At 44.1% G+C, this 14,378-nt stretch overlaps 1 protein-coding gene across 1 annotated transcript; it reads right to left on the bottom strand.

Moving 5' to 3' along the window:
* Positions 1-9,900: 9,900 nt before the first annotated feature.
* Positions 9,901-11,641, bottom strand: LOC138823786 (heat shock transcription factor, Y-linked-like). Its single transcript, XM_070017347.1, has 2 exons — positions 11,076-11,641; positions 9,901-10,627 (listed from the first exon to the last, which is right to left on the bottom strand). Exons 1-2 carry the CDS (start codon positions 11,583-11,585, stop codon positions 9,926-9,928), a joined length of 1,212 nt encoding a protein of 403 aa, XP_069873448.1. The 5' UTR covers positions 11,586-11,641; the 3' UTR covers positions 9,901-9,925.
* Positions 11,642-14,378: the final 2,737 nt, after the last annotated feature.

The raw sequence follows: 14,378 nt of genomic DNA on the forward strand, positions 1-14,378 counted from the left end.
AGGAGGATACTGACGCTGGCTCTCTGGGTGCGTCTGTGCGAGGCAGGGCAGAGCTGAATTCTTCTTGGACACGCACGTGGGGCAGGCGTCTAGCGGGTCTTCTATGGGAAGCAAGCACATTTGCTTCCTGCTGCTACTGATCAGCTCAGGGCTGCTGGACACTCGGGGCCAACTCCTTTTCTTCCCAGTACCGGTCCAAAGTAGACGCTGGCAAGGTATTCGGAGGGCCAGGTGTCAGCCGTGTCCTTGCTGGGTATCAGGCTGTAGCTCACGTCATCTGTGGCGTCTGTCAGTATTCGCCACCGACAGGGAACATAGTACACTGCACCTGACTTGCCATACACCTGCCTGAAGGTAGAGAAGTGGGTTTCCAGTTTCCTATGCTTGGGGTCCAGCAGCTCAAATCAGAGAGGCATTTCCAGCTTCCTCTTGCCCATGCTGCACTGGTGGAGCATCTGCAGCATGAACTCTGTGGCACGAAGGTCGTCCAGCTTCTTCTCCACCTGGGCGCAGGTGTCATGGCCGGCGAGATCTCAGAGACCATCTGCAGATGGTCACCGTTGGGGTGCTGGTGCAGGTCCTGGCCGAGCTGCTGCTGCTGTCTACAGTAATGGTGCTGGCTGGGGTGCTAGGGCCCCAGGCACAACTGTATGGGCATGATGGAGGAGGGCCTGGGGCCTGGAATGGGCACACATTCATGATCCTGGTGATCAGGGGACTCAGGGCGGGGTCATCAGTGGTCCTGAGGGTAGGGGCCCCCAAGGTTGCTGGCCACGGGGGCCCAAGTTGGCTCTGCCAACTTGGAAGATGCCCTGGAAAACTCCTGCCCAGCTGAGCCTGGACAGCACCCCACCCTGCTGTCTGGCTGAGGCTGGGAATATGGCTTTCATGTGGCCCAGGCACCTGGCCAGGTGTCTGCCCATGTACATGCCCAAAAGCTGTCTGCAGGTGGTGCGACTGAGCCTCCTAGGGTTGCATTTGTGTACCATGGGGTTTCCTGATACCTGTCCCCAGATGGCCTCTCCAGGTTTGCCTTGTCCTCCACAGTCCTGCCATGCTCTGACAAGCTTTCCCCTCCTGCCTTCTTTCCTCCACTCCTACTCCTCTCCTTCCTCTGCACTCCTTAACTCTCCACTAACAGTTTTCCCCCTAAGCTCCATCTACCCACTCCTCTCCTCAGAACCTGGGTTTTTCTCCAACTTCCCCAGAGCTTTGGAGCATAGCCTATATATTCCCAGATAGGATGCGCCCCCGCCCCCCCCCACTAATGGTTTCAAACCACCATTCATGCTCTTCCCCCAAGCTGCTCCCTCTCCAATCCCCATAGGAAGCTCACTATGTGGGGCCCAAGGCCCCACCCCCTCCAATAGCATGCACCACACCCTTTCCACAGCATGTTCCGCCCTTTCAGTAGCATGCCATACCCCTTTTTGCAGCATGGTACGCCCTCCCCCTCCTGTGCTGCCCATGGGGCTCTGATGGCAGCCTCTCAAAGCCCTGCTCTTTCAGGTGGCCTGGACTGTGGAGCAGTGAGGCTTGCCTTCTGATGTCCTGCTCCCTCCAGCAAGCTGTTCCACCGGGCTGTGCAGACTATTGGGCCCTGCTGATAATTCGGACCCCACGGGTTATTACATCCAGGGCACTGCTCATGTTGGTGCCTTTGAGAGCAAGCACTGTTCAGTGAGTCCAGAGTCCTGTCACTGCAGGATCGGAGCTTCCTGCAAAGAAACTTCTGAGGATGTGTGCGGATGCCACAGACAGGAAGCACACATGGCTCAAGTGACCATTGTTATCCAGGAAACCCACAGAGAATGTGGGGTACTGGGCTGGCCAGATCCTCTGTTCGGCAGTACTACTTGAGCCTCGTGTATGTTCTCTGGACATGTCGAACAACGCAGGCACAGAGGAACCTGCACACCACAAACTGCAGCTTAAAAATCAATTGGAGTGTCCTGAGGCCCACGCACATACCCAACACATGCAGAAAACTCACAAAATTTCAGGCACATGCCCACACACACCATCTGACCCTCTTCAGTAAGCTTGCTCCTGCACGTAAGCACCCCAGTGTGCAGCAGGAAGCCCATGTGCACAAGCAGACTGATGGGCACACAGACTTGTATGAGCACCAGAAGGCCTATGAGCACCAGGAAGTGTGTGTCCACCAGGAGGCAAATGCTGACTACAAGGCTCACATGCACCAGAAGCCTATGTGCACCAGCAGTTTCACACACCCCTACAGTTTCTGGTGCACCAGGATGGGCACATGCAGCTGATTGGCACATGCTTGTTGATGTGTATGTACACCAGAAGGCTGACGTGTACCAACCGGTGCACTTCTCCATGAAATCATGCCAATAGCAGGCATGCTGACTAAAGATGACACAAGCACAACAGAAGAGCCATGTGAGTCAGCAGGCGCATGGGCATTTTGAGGATTCTAAGCACCAGCAGAGCCATGGACTCCACAGGGTTCATGAACAACAGTTGGCTGGCATATGTCAGATGCACAGGATCAGGAGGAACAAAGGCAGAGGGGCCCATGCACACCAGTTGGTGAACACAACTGAATGTCCTAAAGAACCAGCAGAGATTCTTGTGCTTGCACACCCACATGTGCCTACAGGTGCACATGCACCAATATACCTATTCATGCTGACTAAACTATACACACCATGGCTTGTCCACAATGGGAAGCAAAACATTTGGGAGGCAAAGAACATGTGGTGCAGTATTCATGAGGCACTTTTCTCAGCAGTGCTTGTATCTCGTTGACATCTGTGGATGCCACCAGACAGGAAGCACATGATGGCTTTTCCCCAGGACCTCAGAGGATCATGTGGGCTGTGTAGTATTGGGTCTAGTGCATGCAGCACAACATGAATGTGCATCTTTGGAGCCATATGCACACTCAGATTCTTGTGCACTGTTTATCATGATTGCCACATGCACCACTAGGTGCATGCATTCCTGTCAGGGCATGGGCTCACACACCAGGAGGTTCACAAGCATCAGGATGTTCTAGGGCACCAGCATCACACTGGCTCCATGAGGCATATAGGAATCAGGATGCATCTTGGCACTAACATGTACATGTGCACTAGAATGCTGGTGCTCACCAGCAGGAACATGGGCTCCTACAGGAGCATGTGCACCAGGAGGTTGTACACACTCCTGAAGGCCAATCAACAAGAGGCACATGTGCAGCAGGAGTCTTGCATGCACAGTTGACAAGTGAGCTCAGAGAGGCACATGCACATCAGATTTCTCATGCTCACCAGGATGCTTGTGCTCAACGGCAGATGCACAGGTTCCAGTAAGGGCATGAGCACCAGGAGCTTATGGGCTTCAGTAGTCCCACTAGCATCAGATGGCTCTCAAGCTACAGTAAGTCCACAGGAACCAGGAGTTGCTTGCACACCATGAGGCTTGAGTATACCAGGATGATCACGCATATCAGCAGACATGCAGGCTGGATGATGTGCTTGCACGCCAGGAGGTTTGTGGCCTCCTGTAGGCCCACTAGGACAAGATGACTCTCAAGCTACAGCAGGCACACATGTACAGGAGGAGCACATGCACCAGGAGGCTCAAGTGTACCAGGAGTATCACACTTACTGGCAAACAGGGTGGATGAGGCATATGTGCACCAGGAGGCTTGTGCACACCAGCACACATTCAGGAGGTACACGTGGGTATTGGCTTATGCACACGTATTAGTATACTTGAGCTCATCAGCAGATACATGCACTCTGGTAAAAGCATGCACACCAAGAGATTCACATGCACCAGCTGCAGTGCAAACACCAGGAAGTGCATGCCCATGGAGGCACACACACCAGCTGGTGCACATCCAGAGGAGGCTCACTTGTACCACAAGGTATGCATGCTCCAGTTAAAGCATGCACACCAGGATGCTCATGCACATCCAGCAGGAGACGCATATGCACCACAAGGCCATATGCACAACAAGCCCACCTGTCTACATGCTGAGTGGTGTTCGGGATCTAGACGTGCTGAGAACAGCATGGGTTGCAAGGTGAGTATGAGAGTATGGATATTTCAAGCTTTAACATGAAAATAAACTGGACTGCCCCAATACCAACACACACACACACACACACACACACACACACACACACACACACACACACACACACACACACTAAAGGAATAAACATATCTGCCCATGTGCTTCAGAAAGCACATTCCCACCATCATGCGCATGCACACAATCATGCTGATGTATACCAGGATGTCCACACCCATCAGCATGCCTGTCCATGAGCACCAATATGAGCATGCCCATGTGTGCTTGCAGTACATTGTGCACCCAAAGAAGACAATTAGGGGCATGTGTACCAGTATGGGCACATACTACAGCAAGATCATAAACATTAGCAGATACACCAGTAGGTACACATGCACTAGATTGCACACTAGCAGGCTCATGTGCACCAGGAAATCTGTATCAGTTGGCACATGTGCACTAAGGGCCAAGGTGAACCAGCAGGCACATGTGCACAAGGAGGCTTAAGCATGTGAGTTAGACACATAATCTTTCCATGGTGCATGAGCAAGAGGAGGCCCAAATGCAGTGGCTGGCGAAGATGGAGGCTCAAGCAATGGGACATGAATGTACGTCAGAAGGTCCACACATACTCACACATGTGATCCATGTGTCCTAGCACAGGCAAGGGACAAATCTCACAGGAGGTGGGCCACACACTGTTCACACACACAGAGCATGTCATATGCTGTGGAAACATCTTGTTTCCTAGGATGCTCAGCAGTTCTTATGGGTCTACATTGCAGTCACTGAATGAGAAGCCCTGGGTGTGAGCTCCAAGAAACTCCTCACCACACACAGGTGCTGGCTCAACCACAGAGTGCAGCTGTCCAGGTAGGCCTGTCATGTTTCTTTTCACTTCCTTTTACCTTTTTACAACTGCATGCGATGACACAGGGCTGAGGGGTATGCTTGTGTTTGAATGGCTTCTGCTGAGTCAAGGCCTATTGTTTTTCTTGTACAATCTTGGCATTTCTGGGACCATGGGTTCCAAGAACAAAGATTGGGTCCTGAATGCAATGGTGTGGAGCTGAGACCCTTGATCCAGCTTCAGATCATGTGATCTTCCATAAGGATGATGCTGGGCTGGTACAAACACTGTACAGGGTATGAGGTGCCTGACAGACCCTGAGTTCTCCATACTGCAGCACAAAAAATAACCCAGAACACCACAGTACCAACACCCATGCACACACAAAATAAATGCATAAATGACATAAATTATGCTCCATGCAAGTCAGCACACTGATGTGCAGCACCAGGCCCATGTGCACCAGTAACTGCATGATCATCAGGAGGGCTTTGTACACCAGCAAGTGAATGTGTCAATAGAATCATGCTCACTAGGAGGCCCACGTGCACCAATAGACCCAGGACCTCCAGGAGGTACATGCAAAACATCAGGCATGTGAGTACCTGGAAGCTTGTGGATACTAGCAGACACATGGGCTGGAGAAGGTACATGTTCACCAGGAAGCACATGAACACCAGCTCCTGCACATGCAATAGGAGACTCACACTCATCACCATTGCATGGTCACTACTAAGAGCATGCAAAAGATGAGGGTATCATATACCAGCAGGCACTCAGCCCAGTACCACAGGTGCTTGGGCACTATTAGTAGCATGCATATGTGAACTACTAGGGACATGCACATGCACACTGCTTGGGGCATATGTATGCACACAACTAAGGGCATGGGCAAGAGCACAATGGTCATGGTCATGCCAACTACAAGGGACATGCGTGTGTGCACTACTAGGAATATGTGCACTACTAAGGACATGTGCCTGCACACTATTAGGGACATGGTATGCATATTACTAGGGGAAGGTGCCTGGCACTACCAGGAGCATGAGCCTGCATACTACTAGGACCATGTGTATGACAACTAGTGCCATGTGCATGTGCCTGTGTAGTACTAGGGTCATGGGCAGGTGCTCTATTAGGGGCATGGGCCTGTGCAGTACTCCGGCCATGGGCATGCTCACCACTAGGGCCAGGGGCATGCCCACCACTAGGGCTATGCACATGGGGCACTACTAGGGACATGGGCATGCATACTACTAGATCCATGGGCATAGGCACTACTAGGGCCATGCAGACTACTAGGGCCATGCTCATGGACACTAGTAGGTTCATGCACACCAGGCTGTCCATTGGCACCAGTGGGTTCATGCATAGCAGGAGGCCTAGGCTTACCAGACAGGCAAACACAAATGTGGATATACAGTCACTCAAGGAAGTTTAGGATGAGGACCACAACAAGATGATGTCCCTCCCTGTCCTAAAGAAAAAAAATTAAAATAATGCCATAGAAACCACAGCTGCAAAAACATTGAGGGTTTTCCTTAACTCGTGGCTCCATCTGGTAGACACTAATTGGCATAACTCCTTACCATCATGTTTGCTTTCTGTGAGAAGTGCTTTCTCATGACACCTTGTGGACATAGAGGAAAACACTGTACAGAATCTTGACAGTCATCCTCCTTTTAAATTACTTTTACTCATTGTCAAGGGAGATTCAAATATTAAGACCAGAGATTCCAACTCCTCTTCAATAAAGCTGGGTTGTTATTCTCTGAAAAGCACAGGGTCAATTGATCTAAAGTAACTGAGCTGCAATTGTGTCAGCAAAAAACAAAAATGTATTAAAATATAATTAGATAGACATCAAAAGAAATTAATCCTTTATACTTACAGAGCTATACTAATAATTATTATATTAATACGTAATTATGTTAGAAAATATAGTTATATTAATATGAAGAATTAAAAATAACATAGAAAATTTATTCTTAGTGCAGTGAAGCTTCAGTTGATTGGAGTGAGACTGTAGCCCGGAAGAATTTGAGCAGAGTATAGAACCATCTAGGACAGCCAAGCTAGTAGGTAGGTTTATTTTTTCATAAAAAGATTCAAAAAAAAAAGAAAAAGAAAATCACCACAGACACAACAGCAAACACATTGCCATCCTGTGGAGATGTGCAGGCATAGCTCCCTGACTTCAACTGGGGATTGTGGGAAATGAGCTCTCTGGTGTCACCCTGTAGCCAGGATAGGAAGAACATCATAAAGCCTTCTAACACTTTATCTTGTTTTAACCACTTTTTATCTGGAAACTTTTATCTGGCTGTGTGCTACTGGCTCCCAACTATAATCCAACTACTCAGTATTCTGAGATCAGAGGATCTTGGTTCAGAGACAGCTTGATTAAATAAAAGTGGCTGAGGGCTTTAAATACAACTATCCTGTAAAAACATGGAGCTGTGCCTTAAGGGCAGAGGCTCACTTTAGATTCAGATCCTAGCCCTTCATTCAAGCCCCAGAAAAGGCCTCCAAAAGAAAGGAAACAAAGAAAGGAAGGAAAAGAAAGTCAAAGGTATTCCCAAATTTGAGATCCAAAACTTGTTCCTTTGGTGAATGGCTGGTGTCACTCAATAGACTTCTTACCAGCAGATTGGGATTCTGGGAAATGACTTCTTTGGTGCCACACTGTGGACTAAAGAGGAAGTGCTCCCTAGCATTATTCAGGAGTTCATTCTCTCTCTCTCTCTCTCTCTCTCTCTCTCTCTCTCTCTCTCTCTCTCTTCTCTCTCTGTCTCAATCTCTCACTGCGTGTCAATTTGTGAAGATATTGGGTTAGAACTCGGGTCTGAGTGTGCCTGTGAGCATTTGGATTCAGGGCTAGTATCCCATCACTTTGGCCACACTCCATATCTGGCTTTGCGGAGATAAATTGGAAACAAAATTTTCATGGACACACCTGCCTGGGCTACCCCCAAACTCATATCTCAGCATGCTGAGGGGTTGTTTTAGAGCTATGAACCAGTGGTGTTGAAATGGATATTTTTCTTTTAACATGGTATCTCTCTTTGCCAGCTGGAATTCATGTATAAACAGCAGGGCACTGCAAATACTATTTTGAACACAGATGTGTTATTCTTTTAAGAAGAGGTACATATAAATGCCAGTCCAGTTTGTGTTCCTAGAAGGGTCTCATGATGAAAATAAAAACTAAAATATACCTACATTAATGTATCAATATATAAAAGGAAGTTATTTCAAGTAATTAAAAAAATCTAATAGTAAATGTAGACACATTTCCTAAAAATCTAAAAAAATTGTAGACACACTTTCTAAAGATCAGTGGGTGGGTTTATTTGAAAAATTGTGTATACATAACTTCCTGCCCACCAATTGAAATTCGGGCAGCTGAGATCCCTAGTGCTACCATGTAGGGAAGAGGGGAATTGTTCCCTGCCAGTATTCTTCAGGCATTCAAACTCTCAGCCTTTCTCTCTCTCTTCTTCTTTCTCTTGCTCTTTTTGCTCTGGCGTCCAGCCATAAATTCGGCTTGGTTGGGCCCATGAACATTTGTGCTTGAAACTAATACCCAACCACTTGAGCCATATTTCTATTTCTCTTTTTTCCATGGTTGTAGGTAATACTGGTTTCATCGATGTTACTGACTGGTCTAACTTCAAACTTCAAACATACATGTCTGCTTCTTGAGGGTTAGCCTTAAAGGGACAATTGTGTTTGAGTAGGAATTTTCCTTGTAACATGCTATCTCCCTTTGTGAGCTTGGGTTCAGTATTAAGTGCAGGAGACTTCAAAACCTATTTGGAACCAGAATGTTCTAACTTTTTGAGAAAATGTACATGCTATAGATCCAGTTGAAGAAAGTACCTAATAGTGTCTCACAATAAAAATAATAACTATATGCACACAAACATTGGTATTCAAATATATGAAATATATGAAATATACTCCCTCGAACTGAATGAATCTCATGTTATAGGAATATAGAATCAGCTAGGCATTCTGGAAAATGAGCTCTCTGTTGCTCTGAGGTGTAATTCGTGTAATGGTCAGTACTTGAATAATACAAAGAGTACGCAGTAGTTATGGCTTATGACAACAGGTGGGACATTAGTTGTAAGATTTTCAAAAATCCATCTCTTTAGTGAACACTAATGGAACATATCTTGTAAAGCAAATGTGTACTGAGAAGTGAAGCACAAAATACGATGGCTGGTGCCGGTGGCTCATGCCTGTAATCCTGGCTACTCAGGAGGCTGAGGTCTGAGGATTGCAGTTCAAAGTCAGCTGGGGTAGGAAACACGGTGAGACTCTTATATCCAATAAAGCACTAGAAAACCGGAAGTGGTGCTATGGCTCAAGAGGTAGAGTGCTTACCTTAAGCTAAAGAGCGCAGGGACAGCGCCCAAGCCCAGAGTTTAAGCCCCCCCCCCAAAATATGGCTGGATAGTGTAGAATGCATGTTGTGGGCAATAAAATGAATCAAAGAGGGGAAAAGTCAGAATTGTTCATGGAGTAATTGTAGTAGAACAGTAAAAAGTCCTAGAGACAAGGTACAGAAATTTTTATGGTAAAAAAGAAAGATCATATGTTATATGCATTGCAATTTTAACTGTGCTTTTAATATTAACCTGTTTGTTTTCTGTCAGTTTCATGTATGCTTACATTACTCAAAGAATATAATGTAAATGAGAAAATTGAGATAATATGCATCTGTTTTCTTAGACTTTCTTTTGAATTTTTTTCCCTGTTCCTAAATTAGGCCTACCTTTGACACATCTTAGGTGATTTCAAACTTCCTGCTTACACCATTTTTGCTACCATCACCCTTCCAGTATACAGGTTGTCAAGGAGATTTCCTATAAAATAACTGTGGAGAATTATATTTCATAGGAAAACCAATGTTTTCCTTGCAAGGGTTTCCTTAAATAAAGATAAAGAAAACATATATCTTAATTAGCATGCCACTTTATTGTTGCAGGTAAATTTTAGGTGTTTGAGAAAATATGTTAGTGCATTTTCTGCCAAATTTAGTTCTCCATTGGTAGATTATGCTTAGGATGATGGGGGTATAATGATGATTGTTGATGAGGTGAGCTTGAAAATGGTGCAGCAGCTGTATTGGAAATGGTGGGGATGGAGAAGCATTGATTGTGTGCTTGTGGTAGTAGGTTGGAATCAGGAGCATCATTGGATAATCCATGAGGATATTGAGTTGGGAGAGCAGAAGGCTCCATCACCAGTCCAGAATTACAATTTTGTAAGGGATGTATGATCCGGTATTGGCAAGTAGAAGTTGTAACAAAATTTACCATGTGGCCATTAGCCTGGTTGTAGTTTGACAGCACATGAAAAGTGGCCACATGATTAAAAATGTCATGTTGTTGTGTTCTAATTGGTTCTGATGGTTGAACTGATGAGGGCATAAGAGAAAAGTCATTTCTGACTACATAAGTTGAACTTGCAATCATGTGACTGATAGAAGCCTGCTTTATTGGAGATGGCAATAAATTTCCTGAAGTTGAAAGGACATTTTCCCCATTGTTTTCAGAAACTAATTGACAATTAGCATTATTCATAATACCTCTTGCTCCAAGGTGCTCTTTGCTTTCAGGAAGTGGAATCAATGAAGCAGCTACTGGGGAAACATTTTTAATCCGGACTCTTCTTTTCATTCTTGCTAACAGGTGGGGACAACCTTGTTTAAAATTTGGATTATGGTAGCACAGCAACTGAAACCAAAGAAGAAAGTCACTTGGAGATATTTTAATGAGTCATTGCCTAACCTAGTGGAAGAAATCAGAGACTACAAGCTCATCTTATTGGTAGAGAAGGCAAATTATGTATTTTTACTTTCATTACTTAAAATTACTTGGAGAAAACAACCATATACAATCCCAGAAATATTATTGCCTTTAAATGGAAACATGCTTTGTTGTTACAACAACAATGAACATTTTAAATGGCTTTATTCAGAATTCATTAATAAGATTCAAAGTTGCTAGCAAATTTTGTTAAATTATAAATATTTACACATCAGTTTTTCCTTAAGAGATTAAAAATTTTCTTTTTATTACATTTTCAGTTAATTTCTGATTTGGTTTTATTCTAATATAGTGAAAGATTAAATAAGACATCAGTTAATGCTTAAGGAAAATCAACCTAAGTAATTATAATTACCTTGTTTAAAGCAGAAGCTTCTTTTTCTTCAGCAAGAAAGTCAACCAGAGAAGCAGATCGTTGAAATTGGGGTTGAATTTTACTGAACCCATACAGGTTCAGTTGTCGAACTAGACTTTTCATACTTTTAGTTTGAAAAATTTTGAAAGGATACTTTCTTCCCAAAATCTCTTCTTTAAAAAGATCTTCCTTAATCACAACAGAAGTTCCATCATCACTCCACCAAATAGACTTGTATTTGTCACTGTCAACTATTTTCCAAAGTTTTCTTGGAAAGGTCAGTGAAACAAAATCGTTGTTTTCATCTGGTTCAGGTACACAAAATGTTGCAAGAAGTCTCTGGACCCAAGTTGTCTGAGACAAAACAGGAAAAGTAATTTCCTCAATCTTAGACTTTAAGTCAGTTTCCTCAGTGAGTGAGTGATCACTAAAGGAAGGTAATAAGGAGGTATCTGCCTCCGTGAAGCCATATTTGGAAGTATCTGGCATGTCTGAAAGTACCTCCTCCATGTCAATATCTTTCGTTTTCAGGCACTCATCCTATCTTCACAGTTCAAACGCCTCAGTTTCAATAGACGTAACTACACAGACAAACCTAGACCAGTATAAGAATTCTATGACATCACAGGAGGTCTTTTGTATCCTAGCACCTGTTGTCAGAACTTGTCCTTACCACTCTGATGCTAATCCAGTTATATAAAATATACAAAATGGAGACTGCTTGATACACCTGGAAGTTTCAAAATCTTAGTCAATAAGGCAACAAATGAATTAATCTCTTCAATACACAAAATGAAAGCTGTTTCCTTCCCTTACTTAGACTTTCTATATTCATGCTCAGAGACTAGGGCTGGATTGACAGACATGTCAAGGGTGAAACAAATTACTCAAGGAGCTCTGGAGTAATTTGCATCCTGTTACCACAGATACTGAGGGTTTGTTCAAGTCCAGTATGGGAAAGGAATTTATGAACATCTATCTAAGAAAATACTTGTGCCAAAGTTGATGGTGTATAATCCTCACTTATTGTGATGATATTCATTAAAGACTTAACCCAGGCAGATAAAAATCTCTGGAAATTTATCACCAGGGTGGGAAGCTACCTGTAGTGGCACAAACCCATGGACTTACAATTCTAGTAATATGGATTTATAAAGAAGGTAGATCTCAAAAATACTATGATTCATTCCTTACAATATTTTACCATGAAGCTTATCAGTATTTTCTGAATCTTATTCAAACTTGAAGTATGAATACTTCAAGTATGAAGTTTGAATTGGGCCCTCTGGCAAATTGTGTCTGATACTATTATCTTTTCCCAATATTTTGTGCTGGAGTCATGAACACTGCCTATGAAATAATGAGCACCACACAATGGCTGCCACTTTTCTAATGAGTGCCAAGCATTCAAACATATTGTCACTGATTCTGCAAAGTACTCTCACTCTATCAAAGAACTTATTTCAAAAAGATAGTGGTCAGCCGGGTGCCAGTGGCTCATGCCTGTAATCCTAGCTACTCAGGAGGCTGAGAGAGTGGCCAATCACTCGTAGGGGCACATGACTATCATTCTAGAATATGCACAAGCTGAGACTGGAGGATCAAGTGGTCAAGCTGAAGGGAAAAACACATTTGAAAACTGGAGGCATTGAGTTCCAGCCTCAGTACCCCTTCCCCCGGACAAGCCTCAGACACAAACACCCATAAAGATACAAACACACACCTGGCTGCATTTGGGTCATCTCACTGCATTTGCATGTCTAACTACAACACTTTTGTTTGATTTCCAAATTCATTGTCATTGGTTCACCTGTAATTTCTCATCTGAAGTGAAGTGAGAAGCTCCTTAAGGAAATTATGGTAGATGTTTCAGTTTTCTCTATCCGGAATGCAGTAAATCACCCATATGAGGTTGACCAGACTGACTTACTTTAAGAAGGAAAAACTGCTTTGCATAAGTCAACAACTCTTGGAATTGGGTGTGTGTTTATGTGTTTTTGTGTTTGTTATGTGTGTGTCTGTGTTAGAGACAAATATTGAGAAGGATAAAGGGGAGAGAGAGATAATTAGAAAACTGCATTTGAACACCAAGTCTGGGGACTGTCTCATTCCTTTAATCCTCAGGCTTAGCACTCTTCCATTGTGTGGAATATTCATTTCTGCCTGTGCTTCTTAATTGCTGGTTGAAAAATGTCATGTACTTTACTGTGTAGCCTTAGTTTGTATTATGATACTCATTTAGGAGATTCAAGAAGAGTTATTACTATAGGCTTGCATTACTTGTGTTGTCACAATTAATCTTAAGTTTATTCTAATTAGGAAAACTATGTTCATCTCTAAATGGTCTTACAGTTATGGTTTTGTTCTGATTAAGTTGAAAACTGTACCCTCCTTATTCCATTCCTTCTCATTTCCAAAAATAATGTTCAAAATATTGTGTCTAAAACTTTAATTCTAATCTGTACCTCATTGATCAGTACTTAATATAACCCAGAAAAGCCATGTAAGTCTTATTCATTTGAATGGGCACTAAAATTCATAATCTACTTTGGTGTCATGTATAGCCTGACATGTACTATATGACTAATGGAGAGAAATGCTAGAAGGTAACCCAGATATGATGATTCCTTACAGTGAAACACAATGTATTGATGCAATCATTCTTGGGTTTTCTCCATTAAAATAATTGCATTTAGTAGCACGAGAGGAAGATTACATCACTCTCACAGGTAGTCCCACTATGTGTCTATGACCAAAAGAAGTCCTAGGAGCACAGTCACACTTTATCTCAACCATCCACTCCAAAAAAAAACCCTCTAAATATCTAAAGACTTTTTCTACTACAAGAGGAATATCCTAGCAGGCCAACAAGGAAATGGAAAAGACAAACAGTGAAGGGGACCCCTGAGGAGGAGCTGCACCACATGGCATTGCTCCCTGCACTGGGACTTTCTGAATCCTTTAAGCAGAGGAGCACCCAAAACCTGAAGAAAGTGGTTCAATACCAGACCATGGAAAGTTAGGAGCGAATCTGGTGAAGACCTCCGAGTTGGTGAACAGCCCCCAATCCAACACAAACCCCCCAAACCAGGGAGGGAATAGGGAAGGAGCAAACTCAGTAGTCCCACCATTACAATCATCAGAAATTAGTACCACTAAGTAAGCCCCCCAAATCAGCCTGTTTCAGCAGTGCGGGCAGGGTCCCTGTGAGTCTTTGCCAACCCCACACATGGCCCCCAGGAAACCACAGCTACAGCCAATCACTCACTCTAAGGGCCAACTGCCCTGGCAACTGGGTGCTCT

The sequence above is a fragment of the Dipodomys merriami genome, unplaced genomic scaffold, assembly GCF_024711535.1.
Source record: "Dipodomys merriami isolate MVZ:Mamm:240054 unplaced genomic scaffold, mDipMer1.0.p SCAF_123, whole genome shotgun sequence".
In the NCBI taxonomy this organism is placed as follows: Eukaryota; Metazoa; Chordata; class Mammalia; order Rodentia; family Heteromyidae; genus Dipodomys; species Dipodomys merriami.